This window comes from Pelophylax lessonae, assembly GCF_965119305.1.
Source record: "Pelophylax lessonae genome assembly, chromosome: 2".
NCBI classification, from domain to species: Eukaryota; Metazoa; Chordata; class Amphibia; order Anura; family Ranidae; genus Pelophylax; species Pelophylax lessonae.
Genome location: NC_138769.1, coordinates 131,299,986 through 131,321,855, shown reverse-complemented (window position 1 = coordinate 131,321,855; position 21,870 = coordinate 131,299,986). Strand labels below are relative to the sequence as shown.

The window sequence follows — 21,870 nt, the reverse complement described above, 5'->3', positions numbered from 1 at the left end:
CAGTTAAACTTATGTTTGTTTGGTTTTACTTTTTTTTTTTTTTTTTTCCTTTGGCTCAGAGATTTTGTGTTTCTTTACCATGCTGCTAACATTTTGTGGATCAGTACTGCTTGGATCTTGATGAAGGGGACATACCCCGAAAGCTTGTCCTGAAATATTGTATGTTAGTGCAAATAAAAAAAGTATCACGGACAGTACTCAATTGTCTCTGTCGCAAGTGCACTAATACGGCTACAATTACCTCAAGCATGTTTTATGCTACATATGTTTGGTAAAAAAAAAATCGCAAAAAGCGTATTTTGATTGGTTTGCGCAAAAGTTATCGCGTTTACTAACAAAGGGAAAGATTTTTGTCATTTTTGGTGTTTTTTTTTTTAAAGAGTAATGGCGGCGATCTGCGATTTTTTTTTTTTTTTTTTTTTTGCGGGACTGCGACATTGCGGCGAACAGATCGTACCCTTGACTGACATTTTTGACACTTTTGGGGTTACCAGTGACATTACTGCAGTAATCAGTGCTATACATATGCACTGTTACTGTAAAAATGACACTGGCAGGGAAGGGGTTAACTGTATTTTAGAGGGAGGGGTTAAGTGTGTCCTAGGGGCGTGTTTCTAACTGTGATGGGACATGGCTACTAGTGTAAAAACAGAGATCAACGGTCCTACATAGTAGAACCGTCTGATCTCCATTTTTACACAGGGGAGAATGACAGGCGGCTTGTTTACATTAGCCGCCTGCCTTTCTCCCTTCCCGGAGAACGATCGCGAGTGACCGGCGGACATCGGGTCCGCCGGTCACACGCACTGACTTGTTAGGGAACGAGCCGGGGCGGGCGCGCGCTCGCCCGCTATTGGCTCACAAGCCGGTGACAGGCTAGTGACGTACCGGTACGTCACTTTGCCTGGCCGGGGCTGACCGCCGCAGTATATGTACTTGCGGCGGTCGGCAAGTGGTTAATTTGGGCTTCCTCTCAGTGTGAAACTGCTTGTCCATACAATGTACAGGCAGCCAGCTCCCATTGACACTCTGCAGGAGACCTGCGTGACTCCAGTGATCTGCTGATTGCTGTTGCAATGCTTTACAGGCTTCTAGAAATGCACATGTAAATTGTAAATGTAAATGCACATTTTTTTTTACCTGCAAAAAAAAAGAGCATTTACCGTTTTTTTCCCCCTAACTTTATTAGAAAATGGAGAACTAAAAAAAAAAAGAAAATGGAGAACTGCACCAGCTTTTTGTGGCCAACTGAGGAGGATGGTTGCACTATCTGAAGGGTCTGACGAGTTGCTGAGAGGGTGTAAAAATTGTTATTACATTATTATACAGGATTTACAGCATATAGTGCCAACAGTTTGTGCAGCACTTTCAAAATGGAGGCAGACAGTACAGTTACAAAATGATTAGATACAAGAGATACAAGAGCAATCAGAGGCCCTTAGACCACATTCACACTGCAGTGGCACGACTTCTGCACTACTTCGGGGGCGACCTGTGAAGTTCCGTGCACCGCGACTTTGGCGCGACTTGCACGGACTTCATATAATGAATGTCTATGCAAGTCGCTCCGAGGTCGCCCCGAAGTAGTACAGGACCCTTTTTCTAAGTCGGAGTGACTTGTGTTGCTCCTATTAGAACGGGTCCTGTAGCACTGCATGGACCGCGAGGGCTGACAAGTCGCCTGACAAGTCGCGGTAGTGTGAATGGAGCCTAACTCATTAAAGCTTATAATCTAAAAGGATGGGTCAAGTTATACTAAAAGGTATTAACTGTAGGGAGTGAGATTATGGAAAAAGTAAAAGTTCACTTTTTGTTAGAGGCAGAATAGGCCTCTCTGAAGAGATGGGTTTTCAGGGATCCCCTGAAGGTGGAGAGAGCAATAGTTAGTCGGACAGATTGGTGTTGGAATCTCCAGAATATGGAATAGGTTTTCAACAAGTCCCAGAGGTGAGCATGGGAGCAGGTGATAAAGAAGTTAAAGATCAGGAGGTCTTGGGGGGGGGGGCAGAACAATGGGAGGTTTGGTGCCGGTTCGCACTTGTGCGGTTTGCGAGGGTCGCAGTGTGCTCCTAATTGCATGCGATCTCATCAGCGGTGCGGGTTCGGCCATACATTTTGTGTGGCTGAACTCGCGCCGCATCCGCAACAACCACGCACACGAGGCCTTTTTTTTTTTTTTTTGAGCCGCAGTAGAATCGGATTGCCTGATGACGTCATACGTTTGACGAAACCGGTCGGGTGATACAGACGTGACGAAACCACGCCCCCAACAGCCGGCTACTATTGTCTACAACAGCGTGGGAGATGTTGTTCGCTCCCGGAGTTGACACCTGAAAAACCGCTATATGCCTTGAAAATACAACTAATATGTGAGTGTTTTATCTGCCTTTTAATTTAAATAAACGTCTTTTAAATGCGGAGTTACGCTATGTCCCTGCTATATGTCTTTTCCCTATCATGTGGATATCGCTTTTAAGCCTGCAAGGAGACATCCTGTGGCCATTGCTGGTATTGCATTTGCATTAGGTCCATTCATTAACCTGAGAGACCAAATCTGTTCGTGGATATCGCTTTGAAGCCTGTAAGGGGACATCCTGTGGCTATTGCTGGTATTGCATACAAGCTGTGTTGGGTCTACTCATTAGTTTGAGAGACCAAATCTTTCTGGTAAGCAGCCATTTGATTCTTCTGGGTGATTTGCACAGCGGTGTTCCTTTTCCCTCATCTTCACAAGGAGTGTGAATAAATTTTCTGGGACTTCGTATGGCTGATTTCCCTGAAACCTCATCTGCACTATAAATATATGGACTTTTTTTGGGATCTGACTGAGTTCTAAAAAATACTCTTGTTTCTACACTTTTTCTTTGTATTTTGCACTATATATCTAAGATACACTGGATAAGTTTATTGCACTATGTATTGATAATCTATTGGGATTTACTGATTAATTTCAAGTTTTCCTCACACAAACACTGTGTTATTTATTATTATTTTTAAAGTGATTTCACTTATCACTATATTATAGCGCAGCACATTTCATTTATATACATTTTGTGTGGCTGAACTCGCGCCGCATCCGCAACAAACACGCACACGAGGCCTTTTTTTTTTTTTTTTTTTGAGCCGCAGTAGAATCGGATTGCATGGTGGTTCACACTGGTGCGATCCGATTCTGTGCAAACTTGCGGATCGCACTGCGGTGTGCGATCGCAACTGGGGGTGTCGTTAACTTTTGATTGACGCCCCCTGCATATCGCATATGGCAGTGTGATGCAATGCGGGAACAAGATGCATATTCGCAGTGTTCCCGCATTGCACAGGTGTGGACCGGCACTTAATGTTTAATGTTTAAGGCTTAATGTTTGTGTATTAATACTATCCACAAAAGCAATACTTTAGAATGGCAAACACGGGATATGGAGGGAAATAAGAGGTTCCCTTCTCTGATTCTTTTTTAGCGCTATGGGACTAAAGGAAGGGAAAAAGGATTTTTTTTTTTGTATACTTGGGAATTGTATACATAAGATATATGTAACAAGAGGTTCCCTTCAAAATAAGATAATTGATATTGCCTTTCAGGTGTATTTATCAGATCAAATATTTTGGATATCACATGATAAATATTTCCTGTATCTGAGCAGTATCTTTCAAAGGTTGTCAATTGACGGTTATAATTCTGAGGGTTAGGGATTGAGCGAAGAAAATGTGATAATTGAAGTGCATTCCAGAAGGGAAGTCAAAAAACATCCATCTCATTCATTAAGGTCTCCAGAGAAGGCCATTTAGTATGATCAACCTTGTCCATAAATCCTCTATATGTACTAAATATCAAGAAACAAATTTTAAAATATTGACAAGGTGGTATTACACTCCATATAAATTACACAAAATCTCGAATAATAACTCGGATCGATGCTGGCGCTGCTCGGTAGAAGAGGACACGTTAATCCATATTTTTTGGTCTTGCCCCAAATTGACGGACTTTTGGAAAAAGGTTAGAGTGATCATGCAAAAGTTTACAGAAGTTGAGATTCCGGAAGATCCGGCTTTTTTTCTTCTACAACTAAATAACTCATCAATGAGGAAATATAGAGAATCGGTAATATGTCATCTTGCAAATGCGGCCACACTTTGTATACCTCTTAACTGGAAAAAAAAACATCTCCAATAATAGCAGGTTGGGTTCGGAAAATAGAGGAAATAAACAAAATGGAGGATTTAGTAATGACAGCTCAACATAAGAGGGAAAAATATATAGAGACGTGGGGAGTATGGAATCTATTTATCTTATCGAGAGAAGGTATAGCACTACTAGATTGAAAAATTGAATGGAAGTATGATGTAAGCGTTGAGTATTTTTCTTTGGGTAGAGGTAACATTTGCCTGCCAGGAAATGGAAGGGATCAATATCCTTCCACCCCCCCCCCCCCCCCAGTGGCGGAGCTAGATTTTTAAAACAGGGGTGGCAAAGGGGTGGCTAGGTATTATTTTGGGGGGTCAATATACAAAGTGTAATTTAGTGTCAGATTCGTCCACCGCAATGTCGCAGTCCCTCTAATAATCGCTGATCGCTGCCATTACTAGTAAAGACAGGATACAGGTGATGGTTATCAGAGGATACAGACAGGATACAGGTGGTGATCAGAGGATACAGACAGGATACAGGTGGTGATCAGAGGATACAGACAGGATACAGGTGGCGATCAGAGGATACAGACAGGATACAGGTTTGCCCCCAATGATTATTGCAGAGTGCCACAGAAATGCCCCCAATGATTATTGCAGAGTGCCACAGCCTTGCCCCCAATGATTATTGCAGAGTGCCACAGCCTTGCCCCCAATGATTATTGCAGAGTGCCACAGCATTGCCCCCAATGATTATTGCAGAGTGCCACAGCAATGCCCCCAATGATTATTGCAGAGTGCCACAGCAATGCCCCCAATGATTATTGCAGAGTGCCACAGCAATGCCCCCAATTATTATTGCAGAGTGCCACAGCCTTGCCCCCAATGATTATTGCAGAGTGCCACAGCCTTGCCCCCAATGATTATTGCAGAGTGCCACAGCAATGCCCCCAATGATTATTGCAGAGTGCCACAGCCTTGCCCCCAATGATTATTGCAGAGTGCCACAGCAATGCCCCCAATGATTATTGCAGAGTGCCACAGTAATGCCCCCAATGATTATTGCAGAGTGCCACAGCCTTGCCCCCAATGATTATTGCAGAGTGCCACAGCCTTGCCCCAATGATTATTGCAGAGTGCCACAGCCTTGCCCCCAATGATTTTTGCAGAGTGCCACAGCATTGCCCCCAATGATTATTGCAGAGTGCCACAGCAATGCCCCCAATGATTATTGCAGAGTGCCACAGCATTTCCCCCAATGATTATTGTAGAGTGCCACAGCAATGCCCCCAATGATTATTGCAGAGTGCCACAGCAATGGCCCCAATGATTATTGCAGAGTGCCACAGAATTGCCCCCAATGATTATTGCAGAGTACCACAGTAATGCCCCCAATTATTATTGCAGAGTGCCACAGCCTTGCCCCCAATGATTATTGCAGAGTGCCACAGCCTTGCCCCCAATGATTATTGCAGAGTGCCACAGCAATGCCCCCAATGATTATTGCAGAGTGCCACAGCCTTGCCCCCAATGATTATTGCAGAGTGCCACAGCAATGCCCCCAATGATTATTGCAGAGTGCCACAGTAATGCCCCCAATGTTTATTGCAGAGTGCCACAGCCTTGCCCCCAATGATTATTGCAGAGTGCCACTGCCTTGCCCCCAATGATTATTGCAGAGTGCCACAGCAATGACCCCAATGATTATTGCAGAGTGCCACAGCAATGCCCCCAATGATTATTGCAGAGTGCCACAGTAATGCCCCCAATTATTATTGCAGAGTGCCACAGCCTTGCCCCCAATGATTATTGCAGAGTGCCACAGTAATGCCCCCAATTATTATTTCAGAGTGCCACAGCAATGCCCCCAATGATTATTGCAGAGTGCCACAGCCACAGCATTTGCCCGCAATCATTGCAGAGTGCCAGCGTCCATCCCCCCCGCGAGACCGGCTTACTTACCTCACGGACGGACGGTCATCACAGCAGCTTCTCATCGGTCCGCGGCTCCCTGCATCTTCTCAGTCCTCCCGCCGGCGCCTCCTCGACCAATGGCACGGCGTTTGCCATACGGCCAATCAGGAAGCGGGAGGACCCGCTCCCTGATTGGCCGGAGGAGGATCCATGTGACAATAGCGCATTTTCATTCGCTATTGTCACAGAATGGGCGGGCTCGGCCTCGGGACGCACTGCTCTGCTGCTCCCTGACCCTAGCCGCCAGCTTAGAGGGATCAGCCGGTTCTGCGAACCGGCTGATCCCACCACTGCCTGTGATTCCTCCGCTGCCAGCCATGCACCTGTCCAGGATCGGGGTGGCAACAGGGTGGCAGGGACTTTTTCTGGGGTGTCAATTGCCACCCCAGCTAACCCTCTGCACCCCCCCTTTTTCTTTTTCTTTTTTTCACTTCCCCTCTTTCCTTCCCCTCTGTTTTTTTTTTTTTGGGGTTTTGAGGGTTGTTTATGTAGGTATAAAAGAAGGAAAATTGGGGTGGGAAGAGACTGTACTATGTGTAGCTTTATCATGAAGACAAGTTGGCTGCATAGGAATAGAAGTAGGGTACTGCAGATAAATTGGGATAAGAGATTGTGATTGCTATATATTTGTATTAAAAATGATGTAAGAACCCTACTTTTTCCTACATTGTTAAATTACATGATTATAATGTATACTTTTGTTGTACAGACTTATCTCAAACCCTTAATAAAAAAATGTATAAGTGAAAAAAAAGAAGAGAGGGGTTTGGTTGGTATTTCGATGATTGGTTGGTATGTTTATAATAATTTTATCCACTCCCTCAGATACAGCTTTCTAAATGCATCCATATTGTCCCACAGGTTACAGTCTGCTAAACAATATATTATTGTGGAAAGTGGAATTACCTTTTAAATTAATCTAAATATGATTTATATCAGATGGCTATATCACTTCAAGGAGATGGAATATGTCTAATCTTCCTCCTGTATATAAATAGCCTAGTCATGTTTAGTATTAGGTTAATGATGATGTATTGATACAGTTGGCTAGAGGCTTGTTATTAACATAACTTTATTACATCAGAATTTATGAAACATGTATAGATTTTGTTTCCAGCACTTTAAGATAAAGCATTTTCAGTTCAAGGGGACTCAAAATGTATTCACTGCCAGCTAAACTATTTTATGGCAAGTCAATAAGCCTTATAATCAAATGACCACCAGGCAACCGAGTTGCAGGAGGGCTCAGGCCAGTTTCCCATGCATTCATGCGGGGGGGGGGGGGGGGGCTTGTGCTGCACTGGTGGCTGATGAGCAAAGTTATAAAAAAACATGATGGGGGGGTCATGGCCTGGGACAATCAGCAACAGACTTGCGGCATGTACCCCAGCTGCCTGGAGCTTGCAATGGTGATGTCTGCAAATGCTTCCTCAAGGTTAATGTATTTCTTGTCTTTTAGTAGGCCAGTATCTTCTAGCACTCTTCCTGGGAGACCACTATCACAAAGCCCCTTTGGACCAATTCTAAAGGGACACAGAGAGTTTTCATGCAGCCTTAAAGGGACAGTGATCAAAGTGCACCACTATACAGATTGGGTCCCACTATTAACCAGTAAAAATTTGCAAGGCAGGTGCCAAGTTCTGTACAATCACGTCTCAGGGGTACCTCTTCAGGAAATATACATGTACTTACACTCAGGCCAATACATACAGAGTGCACTCTTTTATATCTCTGATTTATTGCAGAGTGGTCACTGTGAGACTTTTCCTTACTGTTTTATTGTTTATATGGTTCACTGTTTATGCTGCTCTTTACCAGTGCTGCTGATATTAGGTTAGTATTGCTTAGTACAACGGTATAACCAGATTAACTGCCATATTATAGCCTGGTGTTAACCTCAGTTAGGGCTTGTTCACACTTGATTAAATTTCTAATGCTGAACAAATGCTCCTATAGCGTTACTATGGGCATTAGACTCCCTTTAATAAACCTTAGTATTGGCATTAGGCGTTTTACAAGCGTTAACAAGGAGGTAAAAATGCTCACCAAAAGCCCTATGGGCAATTTTAAAGCGTTTGACAAGTGTTAAGGCACCCTAAAACTGCTCCACAAACACCTATTCCATTACAGTTAATAAGCTAATCTTAACGCCCCGCAACTGCTCCACAACTGCTTGCCAGAGCGCTCGCAACACGTTACCATAGACTTGAATGGGAGGCATTGAAAGGCTTCAAGCACCTCCTGACTCGACATGAGACTTCAATTTTGAAACGATGTGACACTAACCCTTTATGTTTTGATAGTGTGAACAGCACTATGTGCTGTCCGTTGTATAATAACGCATAAGCGTTCGAGGGGCGTTTTTAATGAATCTCAAACGCCTGCTTTTAATGCCAGTGTGAACTTAGCCTTAAATTATTTCATTCGGACTCCTTTACCTGCCATTTATTTTGCTTGGTGATAATATACTTGTTTTATTTACTACTACATATGTATATAAATGCTAATACAGTTGGGGTTAGTATACTACTAACTGAGCTCATAGGTGTTTGCAGCATCTCATTACCTAACCAGGTAAGTTAATGGGGCCAAAGCAATTCTCAAAGCACAAAGAACCTGTCATACCAAGCGGCCAGTCCATGTGCATACCTCCCAATAGTTCCAGATTGTGTGTGACTGTTCCACGATTTCAAGTAAGTCCCGGGATCTGGGCTCGAGCTGTGGAGCCCAGTCCCAGAACAAGTTCTAGCCCTGGGCTCCACTCAGTAGTGGTATCCTCAATGGGTGCAATGTGTGCTTTCACCAAGTGAGGATTCCTGGCAGAAGATCTGGCCGGCAATCTCTTCCCCCCCCCCCCTCCTCAATGCATTCAGCAGTTGTTAGGACCACTGACATCCTAGCAACCTCTGACATAATTTGCAGGCCACCTCCCAGCTCTGCCCCGCCTTCAGCTTCCGATTCCTGCCTCTTAGCGGCTTGCGAATGGAGTTCTTCAGCCCTTCACTTTTGATACCTTGTCCCACAGAAGCACTTCACCAGCTTCTGTGTGTTAGCGCCAGGCACGGGACATGCCCCACATTTGCTGGTGGGTGCCCCGGGTCCCGACGCCAGAACTGCCCACGTTGTTTTTTTATTGGGGATTCCGGAGCCGGCTTCTTTCCCCGCTTATCAGGGCTGTAGCATGGAGCTGCGTGAAGTGAAAGGCTGTGAAACTCCTCCTAGAGCTCCCTGCTACAGTTCTGACAGTCAGAGCTATCAGCGGCACTTTGGTGAAAACAAAATCACAGGGATACATACCATTCTGTATTTGTGAGAGAGCTGGGGGGGTGGGGGCATTGGTGAAAGAGCTGAAGGGGCTTTAGTAAGAGAGGAGGGGTGCATTAGTAAGAGAGGAGGGGGGCATTAGTGAGAGAGCGGGGGGGCATTAGTAGGTGAGGAGGGGCATGCATTAGTGAGATAGATGGAGGGCATTGGTGAGAGGTCTGGGGGGGGGGGGGCATTGGTGAGAGAGCTGGGGATGAGCATTGGTGAGAGAGCAGGGAAGGGGGTATTGGTGAGAGAGCTGGGAGGGGCATTATTAGGAGAGGGGAGCATTGGTAAATAGAGCTGGGGGCATTAAAAATAGAGGGGGCATTGGTGAGAGAGCATAGGTGCATTAGTAAGATGAGAGCATTGGTGAGAAATTAGTATGAGGGGGGTCATCGGTGAAAGAGCTGGAAGGCATTAGTAAGAGAGGAGGGGGGCATTGGTGAGGGAGCTGGGGGCATTAGTGAGAGAGGAGGGGGAATTGGTGAGAGAGCTGGGGGTCATTGGTGAGAGAGCTTGGGGGGGCATTAGTAAGAGATGAGGGGGCATTGGTGAAGGAGCTGGGGAGGGCATTAGTAAAAGAGAAGGGGGTTATTGGTAAGATATCTGGGGGTGGGGCTTAAGTAAGAGGAGGGGGAGTATTGGTTAGAGAGCTGGGGGGGCATTGCTGAGAGAGCTGGGGGAAAGTGCTCAGAGAGCTTGGGGCGAGGCATTAGTAAGAGAGGAAGGGGAGCATTGGTAAGAGAGCTGGGAGGGGCATTGGTAAGACAGCTGGGGGGGAAATTGGTGAGAGAGCTGGGGGAAATTTGTGAGAGGTGAGAGAGCTGGGGGGGGGGCATTAGTGAGAGCTAGGGGCATTGGTGAGAGATCGGTATGTATAGCCACTTAATTAGGGGCTACCTATAGCGCTTGCTAGTATTAGTATTATCAATATTTAAATAAACCATATAAATATGTGGGTAATATCCATACAATAAATATGTGCATCAAATGAATATGTGCAAATATTGCAATAATTCATACAAATATGTGCAAATGGATAAGTAAAAAACAATATTCCGGTGTACAAATGATATCCATGTAAAATAAAGTGCATGAGACGTGTACAGTGCTAGTGTCTCTTTAGTGCTCTGTAAACTCCATAAGGTAAAAGACACTTTAGTGTATTGTATACAGTTCAATAAGGGATATTCTTATGTGCAAAACAAAGAGTTAAAGTGCAGCTGCTCTGTGCGGGTCCGCCAATCGGGCTTGTGGTACATATCACTCTCCACCATTTGGGGTAGTAAATGGATCACTCACCAGAAGAAGTTGGTCTTACATGCCTTATGGCATTAAGACTGGACAACGCTTGGTTGGCCACAAGGGCCAGGATAAGTATCCCTTCACGGTACAATTCCTCCATACCCCGTAATGGCAGGTTCCACTTCTCCTTACTCCCCACGTCAGGTCAAGGTAAAGTAAAAAAAAGGACTCCAGATGGTGTAATAACGTTTGAAAGGTTTTATTTTCTACACCAGTAAAACAGTATTTAAAAATGATACTCGTAATGTTCAAAAAGAGACCGTTACAGACGGAGCCTGGAGTGGAAAGCGGTGATTCCCGGCGTGTGTTCCACTCGCTCCCGTGACGTCACGACGTGCGTTCCACCATACGCATTTCGTCACTACGTTGACGTCCTCTGAAGACGTCAGCGTAGTGATGAAACGCGTAAGGTGGAACGCAGATCACTACATTCATATTTTATAAAGCAACACTGGAAAGAGTCTTTATAGGTTCCCGTCAACAATTGTATGGTCTATTACAGAACTGAGCTATAGGAAATACTGTTTCATGAAAATATTATTCTTTTATGTGTCTTCACAGGAAGCAAGCTGTGGATATGTGATTGTTCTAATGGCTTTATTCTGGTGCACAGAAGCCCTCCCGCTTGCTGTCACTGCACTATTTCCAGTTGTGCTATTTCCTATGATGGGTATCATGGACTCAAAAACGGTATAATCCATTATTTTATTTTACTGTAAAATGACATTACTGAACATTTTATACAGTCTAGCAGCAATATTTGGGTGTGATAACTAACTCATAACAACAAAACTGTACAAAAAAAAGGAATAGCTTTATTGATAAAAAAAAACCTCTAAAAGTATCAACTACACTAGTTTTATCATAAAATAGAGAAAGGGTCCAAGCATAACATTACATTACATCATCTCAAAATAAGGACTACTTATACATAGATCATTGGATTATTTATCCCAGGGTTTAAAAAGAGCTACTAGCCAGGCCTTAAAGTGTTGGTTACCCCAACATTTCATATTCCTGATATGTGCCTGCTTTACCATGTACTTGTAGGAAAAAGTATCCTGTTCTCTTTTTATTGCTTCCTTTGTGTGTGTAGCACTGCCTCCTTGAGGACTGTTGGATATTACACTTTCGGGTCCCCTTGGGTTACTGTTAGCAATACTGGCATTCACAATTTAACACTTTACTTCTTGGCTCAGTTAATAATCAGTCTAGGGGTATGTAGTTGTTTTTGTTGTTTTATTTTACATAGGGATGGGAGAAGGGAATAGCGGGATACTCCAAATTAACTATTCACAAGATGGAGGACTTCTAATTCTCGATATAGCCAGGCTGTTGATTCACCCTGCCACCTAGGTAAATTTGGGGTTAAGTCTCTATCCAAATGACTTGATGAACTAAATTCTCTTCAGGACACTTTCCTAGCACCCTCTTTCCCGACCACTGACACTCGTCCTCTGACTATCCTACTTCGGGGTGGCCCCCCTCAGGTCAGGCCTCTTTGACACGATTCCATGTACTCATGATACTGTTTTTCTAGGGTCTCTAGTGTCTCTTCCTCGGTCAGCTTTCCTGGACCTCTGGGTTCAGCTCCGTTCCTCTGGCCCTCAGAGCGACCCCCTGATACCATGTGCCTCTGCTACAGAGGATGCAGCCAACACCCTCCCTCCGGGACTCTGCTTACCAGCCAAAGACCCCGCAGCACATGTGCTCCTGGCTTTTATACAGTATCCCAGAATGCACCGAGACAGCCAGGCTCTGCCAATCACCAGGACTCTATCAAAGCCTATGTACCCATTGATCAGGTTTCCTCCCCTGTCCAAAAATGGCTCCCTATTGGACCAGTGTGAAACATTCTGCAGACCCAATGAATCACATACTGAGCACAATGAACAGAACTAACTCACAGATCCTGCCCTCTGGTAGGCAGAAAGCAATATAAATTTGCCTGCAGCTCTTCTGATAGGCAGACAGAGCCAAAAACTATACTCTCTCACTAGCACTTACTTTCCTATTAAAAACTGACCACACTAAGCAGGAGAGCTCAGCATGGTCAGCTCTCTAGCTGTACTGGGAACTCAGCCTGTTCTCCTCCAATGATCAGACTTGTCCTGACACGCCCCCCCCCCTAAACAGCCTTTCACTGGGAAGATCAGTGTCATGTTGCTTCTCCTCCCCCTCAGCTCTTATGCAGCTGAGAACAGAGGGGAAGCAATGTGATCACCTATAAAAAAGGGGAAAAAAAAGGTACTTATACTTTTTTTTTTTTTAATGTTTTGCCTTTCATTTCTATTTCAAACTGAATAGTTTGTTTTACAAGGTGATAGTTTACAACCACTTTAAGAGTTACTTTCCACCAGTTGCCCTACCCAACCTCTACCCTGTCCCGCCACCCTACTTCCACCCCTAAACGTGCCCTCATAAATTATTTCATGAAATGTTAAATGTTAAAGGTTTTATGCAGAATTGAGTTGCAAAAATAAATATTAACAACAACATCTTTACCAATAATAGCATAAAGCAAAGTCATTGATCTGACTGTGATAAATAAAATAGGTATACAATGTGACTGAGTACTATGAACACTGTTTGGCAGGCTTGGGTAGTATAGTAGCAGGTTTCTGTAGTATAGGGTGGTATAGTGGCAGGTTTTGGTAACATAGGGTGGTATAGTGGCAGATTTCGGTAGTATAGTGGCAGGGTTGGGTAGTATAGGGCAGTATAGTGGCAGGGTTGGGTAGTATAGGGCAGTATAGTGGCAGGTTTGGGTAGTATAGGGCAGTATAGTGGAAGGTTTGGGTAGTAAAGGGCAGTATAGAGGCAGGTTTGGGAATAATAGGGTGGTATAGGGGCAACTTTGGGTAGTATAGGGCAGTATCGTGACAGATTAGAGGTGCAAAAATGGTGCCCTGATAAATATAAATAAGCTGCAACCAAAGATCCAAATACCTGATTTGGAGAATAAGAATGAAAAAAATAAAATAGTCTGGTGCGCTAAACTTAAAGAATATCAAAGTGATAAGGACCACAAACGTAACAACCTGTGATAGTGATAATACAATATAACAATGTGTGTAACAAAGGTGCTACCTACAAAAATTGAAAAATGGTGACTGTGAAATACCCCCAAAAGGGTGTATTGACAACCAATATAACCAATAACACAATGTGCATAGATGTCACAATATAGTAAAATATTGACTATAGTTATTCCCACAAACAAATGAAAAATATAAGTGTGAGATGCCCCAAAAAAAGGGGTGTGATAAAAGTCCAGTGAATAGTGTCCCAAATTAAATGTCCAAAACCCTAAGGTTCTGGATAAACGAAAAGCACTAATGTCTTTAAGTGATGAAATGGAGTTACATGCAGGGCCATCTTTCCGAATGGGCACACTGGGCAGTTGCCCGGGGGCCCCACTTGCCCGGGGGGCCCCGATCTGCCCAGTGACCCAGCCCAAGCCAAGCATTAGTCCCGATTCCCGTGTGCATCCCTCCGCCGAAGCTGTCAGGCCACTTGGGCCGCGGAGGGGGAGCCCACATGGGGAGCCCACAACTGCAGGAATGCCTGTCTGCCTCTACAGGAACAGGCACACACAGGACAGTTGAGTCTGACTATTAGCCTGGCACTGCTGTACCAATAAATATTGCCTTATCGATAATTTGCATTTTTATTCTCGTGGGTGATTGTGTAGGCGGGGCCCCAGTGCACTGCATTGCCCTGGGGCTTATAATGCTCTTAAGATGGCACTGGTTACATAGTGAGTATTCCAAAACAAAACGTGTCTGATTCTTATACCGTGAATCCCACTACCTTTAGGGTTTACTTCTTACCAGCAGGTGGAAATATAAGGGCAAAAACAGAGTGATGACTCCCTGTGCAGTAGGAGGGATAGTGCGCTTCTTCACACTCTGTGGAAGAGATACCAAAATAGCCTCTTACCAGATGGATGCCGTTCTGAAGCTTATATCTGCCCCTTTAAGGGTCTCCCCCGGTCTGTCACAATGAGTCAACGCTCCGGTCCCTTGTCGGTGATCTTTGGTGGTTTTCTATGCTCCTTTAACTTGTGCATCCAGCTAATTCACAATTTGTCAAAAAGAAACTCCAGCAAAACGTCACCTTGCTCCTGCTCCTGCCCCGGGCTCTCCGCTCCTCACTCCAACTCGGGTTGTTTTGTGATCGTCTACTACTGAATTGTTGCTTTTTTTTACATGTTCGCAAATAAACTATAACTAACTAACTATCTAACCCCTAATTCAACATAAAACAATGTACAGATTTAAGTTTTGGTCCATTGTATCCAGGTACTCTATATGAAGCGCCCTGCCCTAGACTGACTGCATTTAGTTTTTGGCTCTGCTGTACTCATCTGAGTACAGAAATTTAGTTTTCAGGTCTGGTTGGGTCTGTCCCTAAGCCTGATGGTTGATTACTCCTGCTTGTATCTGGAAGAAGCTTCTAAAAATTGAGTAGGTCATGGATATTCATCTGACCCTAGTCATTCCCTGAGAGGGAGGCCCAGGTGTGGCTGAAGAAAAGATAAACGTTTGACATGGTCTGATCAGAGCTTTCTCTCCTGGGATCTCCCCCAAGAGGTAGCCTGTGTGTTACAGAAGAGCTATTGCTGTTAGGCCTTACCGTGTGCTTGGCAGAGGTCCTTGGGGGAACCTGGATTTAGAGAAACTTGCTGGAAGATGCTACCTGAGGAAGCTGGGCTGAAGAGGGAACACTTTCACTAAAGAATTTTGCAAGGAAACTGGTTGCTAAGCTGTCTCTTGCATTTTGAGTAAGACCTTTCTCCTAAAGATCAAGGTGTACCAATACTTCAAGGGTTAGATGCCAGAGGTTGCTACAAGGACTGTGACTGCCCATACAGAGTTTTACATAGTTACCGTATTTTTTGCCGTAAAAGACGCTCCGGAATATAAGACGCACCCAATTTTAAAGGAGGAAAATCTAGACAAAAAAGATTCTGAACCAAATACTGTAGTATAATATTTTATATCAACTGTATAAAGTTAACCGTATGAGGTAGGGAGGGCAGTGTCTTCTCCCTGGGATTCGGGGGGCGGAGCTTTGGCAGATCAATTCTTCTGCCCATCAATCACGGGCATCAAATCAAGAAGGAGCGGGGCGGAGCAGAGCACGGACAGCACACAGTAAACATTGGCCGGAGGAGGCGAAACGTATGGAGCAGGAGGGGCAGACGTGCGGACATTTCAGGGCAGCATAGATTGATACAGTGCCCGGGAGATATGCACAGAAGCGGCGCAATTGTGCCCACACTGCCCAGCAAGGAGTGAGACTGCCCGGGGAGACATGAGGAGGCACAGCCCCGCAGTGGTGGAGGGAAAGGTTACCGGTAAGCTTAGCAGAGCGTTGACATGGGGCCCGGGCAGCACGTGGTTAGACTGTCGGGAGGGGGGGACAAGGCTCGCTATAGGAGGGAGAAGGAAGCCCGAACACACACAGCCTGGCCGTGCAGGGAGGGTCAGAGAAGTCTCCACAGCCCGCAGTACATGCCACAAATCCAGCCTGCAGCACACACAGCATAAAAAGAGGACTGCAAGCAAGCACCACACAAAGTTAGGGGCAGTTTTAATGCAGGCAAAATGTGTATTTGTCGTATAAGACGCACCAACATTTCCTCCCCAGTTTTGGGGAAGAAAAAGTGCGTCTTATACGGCGAAAAATACGGTACATAGTTAGACAGGTTGGAAAAAAAGACACAAGTCCATCTAGTTCAACCAATAAAAGGAAAAAAAAAAAACATACAAATTCCATATACACAATCCTATACCCACAGTTGATCCAGAGGAAGGCAAAAAAACCCCAGCAAAAGCATGATCCACTTTGCTCCAGCCGGGGAAGAAATCCTTCCTGATCCCCCCAAGAGGCAATTGGATAATCCCTGGATCAGTTTTACCTATAAATGTTAGTATCCAGATATTTTATGCATATTTAGCAAAGAATCCAGGCCTTTTTTAAAGCAATCTACTGAGCTGGAGAGAACCAACTCTTGAGGGAGTCTATTCCACATTTTCACAGCTCTTTCTGTGAAGAAACCTTTCCGTATTTGGAGATTAAATCTCTTTTCCTCCAGATGTAAAGAGTGTCCTCTGTGATGACCCTAAAGTGAATAACTCAACACCAAGTTCACTATATGGACCAGTTATGTATTTATACATGTTGATCATATCGCCGCTAATCTCCCCTTCTCAAGAGAGAAAAAAAATTCAGTTCCTCTAATCTATTCTCATAGCGGAGCTCCTCCGTGCCTCTTATCAGTTTGGTTGCCCTTCTCTGCACTTTCTCCAGTTCCCCAATATCCTTTTTGTGAACTGGTGCCCAAAACTGAACTGCATATTCCAGATGAGGTCATACTAATGATTTGTACAGGAGAAAAATTATATCTTTCTCTCTGGAGTCCATACCTCTCCTAATACAAGAAAATAGTTTGTTGCTTTGGAAACTGCAGCTTGGCATTGCATGCTATTATTAAGTTTAGGATCTACCAAAATACCTAGATCCTTCTCCATCAATGATTCCCCCAGTTGTACTCCCCCTAATATGTATGATGCATGCATATTCTTAGGCCCAAAGTGCATAACTTTACATTTTTCAACATTAAACCTAATTTTCCACATAGTTGCCCAAATAAACAGTGCATTGAGGTTGGCTGGTAAGTTGTCATGTAAGGATGGTATTCCAGTGCATAGCTTGGTGTCAACTGCAAAGACTAAAATGGTACTCTTAATCCCAGACCCTATATCATTTATATGTAGCACCCTACAAGGTAGGTGCTAGGTAAAAGTATATTGGACCTTGGCTGCTTAACAGCAGGACCATGATTTTCAGCTGGACTGTCATGTCTCCCAAGTGTTGCCATTGAGAGGGGAGTCTCCCCACTGGCTCCATGAGAGGGTTCTCATTGGGCGGTGGAGGAAACCCAATCAGTGGCACATTCAGACTTGTATCTACCCCAGGATGGCAGATTCTGCCGCACAGGATTCTGGGAGTGGTTATAAGTTTGAGGGGAGTGCATGACGCATCATCTTTGGCAGGAAACAGAGTCCCAGGAGGGAGAGTGCAGCTGTCTCTCCTCCTGTCAGAAGAATCGGGTGTCTCGGGCGGCTTGCCTGAGAGTACAGAGAGAGCTGAGCTGAGCTGCAGAGAGGATCCGGTGTGCTGAGGACCAGCGGAGTAGAGGGGGCCCAGTTTCAGGAAAGCATTCCAAGTTCGTGAGTACTGTAACTGCCCCCGGGGATCTGCCTAGCTGAGAGGTGACCGCTCTGGTGAAGGTCCAAGGGATCCAGGAGCTAGCTAGCGGTAAAGGGGGTGCCAGTGTGACCCTGAAGTGTCTAGCTAGAGGTAAAGGGGGTGCCTAGTGAGAGGACCCTGAGCAGTTACAAGGAGCTACCTCAGTCAGTGAAGGGCTGGAGAGAGCTGTTCACAGGACTTTTGAGCTAAACATAGTGTCAAGAATCAAGTTTCACTACAGTCCAGGATATTTTGAGTTAACCAGAGTGTTACAAGTCAAGTTCTAGCACAGTTCAGCAAGACAGCATTTTTCAAGTGCCAGTAAGCGTTGGTCGGCATCCAGCTGGCATCAAGACAGCGCTAACAGGCATTTTTTCTGCAAAGTGTCCCAGTTGTACCTAGTTGAGCCAGAGGAGTATCCCACTCATTCCCTTCTCCCATCCCCATTATCAAATAAACAAAACAAACCAAAGATGCCGGAATGGTCATTGTCTCAACTTTCACACTTGGGTATTCAACTTAAATGGGCTGAAGGTATTACCGGTAACAAAGGCAGACCCACATCAGGCCCAATGCCTGGAAAACCTGCTACATACAGTATGGTATAGGCATGGCACAGGTGATGGTATAGGCATGGCACAGGTGATGGTACAGGCATGGCACAGGTGATGGTATAGGCATGGCACAGGTGATGGTATAGGCATGGCACAGGCATGGCACAGGTGATGGTACAGGCATGGCACAGGTGATGGTATAGGCATGGCACAGGTGATGGTACAGGCATGGCACAGGTGATGGTACAGGCATGGCACAGGTGATGACACAGGTATGGCACAGGTGATGGTATAGGCATGGCACAGGTGATGGTATAGGCATGGCACAGGTGATGGCACAGGTGATGGCATAGGCATGGCACAGGTGATGGCATAGGCATGGCAAAGGTATGGCACAGGTGATGGTATAGGCATGGCACAGGTGATGGTATAGGCATGGCACAGGTGATGGCACAGGTGATGGCATAGACATGACACATGCATGGCACGGGTGATGGCACAGGTATGGCACAGGTGATGGTATAGGCATGGCACAGGTGATGGTATAGGCATGGCACAGGTGATGGTATAGGCATGGCACAGGTGATGGCACAGGTGATGGTATAGGCATGGCACAGGTGATGGCACAGGTGATGGTATAGGCATGGCACAGGTGATCGCATAGGCATGGCACAGGTGATGGCATAGGCATGGCACAGGTGATGGCACAGGTGATGGCATAGGCATGGCACAGGTGATGGCATAGGCATGGCACAGGTGATGGCACAGGTGATGGCATAGGCATGGCACAGGTGATGGCATAGGCATGGCACAGGTGATGGCACAGGTGATGGTACAGGCATGGCACAGGTGAGGGCACAGGTCGGCTTCAATCACTTACCTTCTGACGGCGGCGGGATGGCGGGATTCCGGGAACCGAGACGAGCAGCGCCGTGGACGTCCTCCTCTTCAGTCTTCTGTCTTCCGTTCCGGGCGGCGGTAAGGAGATCGGGCGGTGACGGTGCGTGACTGACGCACGCACCGGCACCGCCCCCATTGCGAGTCAGCGATGTCCTGGATGATGATTGGTCCAGGCTGGAGACTGGACCAATCACAGCCAGGATATCACGAAGGTGGGGGTGGCTCAGCGCTTTTTCCTGCGCCCAGGTTACGCCCCCAGAAGGCAGCCAATCGGCGCCTCTTCTGGGTCGTAAACCCCACCCCCCCATAGCCACCAGGCCCAGCGCATAGGCCTGCGAGCACGATTTTTTTTTCAAAACTTTATTTGTTTTTTTTGTAATTTTTTTTTTTTCTATTTTTTTTCTTTTTTTTTTAGGGGGGGGGGCGGCGCTCTGGCACCCCTATGCACGGGCCGCCACTGCTAGCTGGCTGTCCCCTCTATTTCCAGAAATAGTTAAGGTTGCTACTGAAGGGCCCTGAAGCTGTCACTGAACCAGGACTTTGCTAAGAGTTTGTCCTCCTATGCCTGCATGTATTTTTGGTGTATCTTCCACCCTCATTCCTCTACCCACCTGCATTCAAATACTGCAAATAAATATCAAAATGACACCCCTAGACTTAGGCCCCTTTCACACAGGCGGACCGCTCAGATCCGCCTGACCGTTTTTTTGGCGGATCTGAACGGTCCCCCCATGCATCTCTATGGGGGATCGGATGTCAGCGGAGACATGTCCGCTGACACCCGATCCATCAAATCGGGAAGGATGGAAACCCTATTTTCCATCCGTCCAGCGGATCGGATCGAATGGGATCGGATGAGAACGGACCGACGGTCCGTTCCCATCCGATTTCCCTCATAGAGATGCATGGGGAACTGACAGCTGTGTCTCCGCACACAGCGCAGAGACACAGCTGTCATCTTCCTGCTCAGCGGGGGATCGGCGGCTCGATCCCCTGCTGAGAAAAACAGAATCCGTCCGACGGACAGATAGTGTGAAAGGGGCCTAAGTCTGAAGTTTGTCAGTGTGCCTTGAAACTGGTACCTGGGCTGGCAGCCTCTCTACAGCTAAGGCAGACCTGGGTTATTTCCAGATCACTACACAAAAGTACCTGGATACGGGGAACCAAAGCCTAATAAAGGAAAAAGGAAAAAAAAAGGAATTTGGAAACTTGGAGGAGGCAGAAAGCAATATAAGACATACATGCTTTAAAAAAATGCATTTTTTTTTTTTTTAAAGCAGGAAATGAATTTAATCTGACTAGTTTTGTCCATTACGTTTTTATTTCAAATTTACAAATACAAAATACACAAGCTTCGCTTCTCCATTCAGAGAGGACAATTAGATGGAAAAAAGGAAAATAAACATTAAGCAATTTAAAGGGAGCAAGATGGATCAGTACAAAGTACATACAGAAAGTAAATTACCAGCCTAATATACAGTATATTAATCATTGTGGGTTCCAGTCTGGCTTCCTTGAGGCACATTACCATTGTCTGCTAGAGCTACAGTGTAATGTTATAAACCTCTGCCCATGGTAGCACTATCTACTGTATATATACTATCTATATATTGAGTGGACACAAAGTAAGATGTGGGCCAGTTGTGTCTTACTTTACTTTCAGAATTTAACAAAGCCCCATATAAAGTTAGGGAAAAAAAGAACTGAAATAAAAGACTTTAAAATCAGTGCACAAATATGGATCTAACAGTGGAAAAGCAAAAATGGCCCTGGGTTGGTGGCATCACTGAAAGTAAAAAAATGTCCCTGCATCAGTGGTGTCACTGAAAAGAAAAAAATGCACCTGCTTTGGTCATGTCAGAGAAAGGAAAAAAGATTCACAAGATAAGGCGATACCCACGCGGTGTGAAGGGTAAAAAGAAATACTTTATTCAAAAATTGAAAATTAATAACATATTGTCACACAAATCACAAGACATGACATTAACATGATTAACCACTTACCGCCCGCCCGCCGTCACACAGCCGGTCACCGGCAGGGGGGAAACAGCCAATAGGCATGGCTGTTTCCCACGTGATCGGCTGTGTTCCAATGACACAGCCGATCACAATAGCGGAGCCCGGAAGATGACCGCGCATGCGCGATCGGGAGCGCGCAGCACGGTCATGTCGGTGGCACGGTGTTCCGTAGGAACACAGCTGTCACCGGCGGTAGTAAACAGTCACTGACAGTGACTGTTTACTATGTGATCGGCTGTGAATCCATTCACAGCCGATCACAAAATGTAAACACAGAGCAGTAACTGACTGTTACTAGCTCTTCTCCCCTCATACAGTTTCCAGTGTGAGGAGAGCAGAGCTAGAAACAGTGAGTTACTGCTCTGTGTACCTGCAAAAGTAAAATCACACAAATAAAGGTCCCCCCACAGTCCACAGCCCCCCCCAA

General features: G+C 45.5%; 1 protein-coding gene across 1 annotated transcript in view; it reads left to right on the top strand.

The window, feature by feature from the left end:
* LOC309546408 (solute carrier family 13 member 2-like) overlaps nt 1-21,870 on the top strand; it is a gene marked incomplete at its 3' end in the record, with an annotated part of 167,854 nt that overhangs the window by 61,566 nt on the left and 84,418 nt on the right. The window contains exon 2 of the mRNA XM_082246069.1: nt 11,272-11,400. Within this exon, the coding sequence (XP_082102195.1) occupies nt 11,272-11,400 (129 nt within the window). The remainder of the gene's footprint in view (nt 1-11,271; nt 11,401-21,870) is intronic.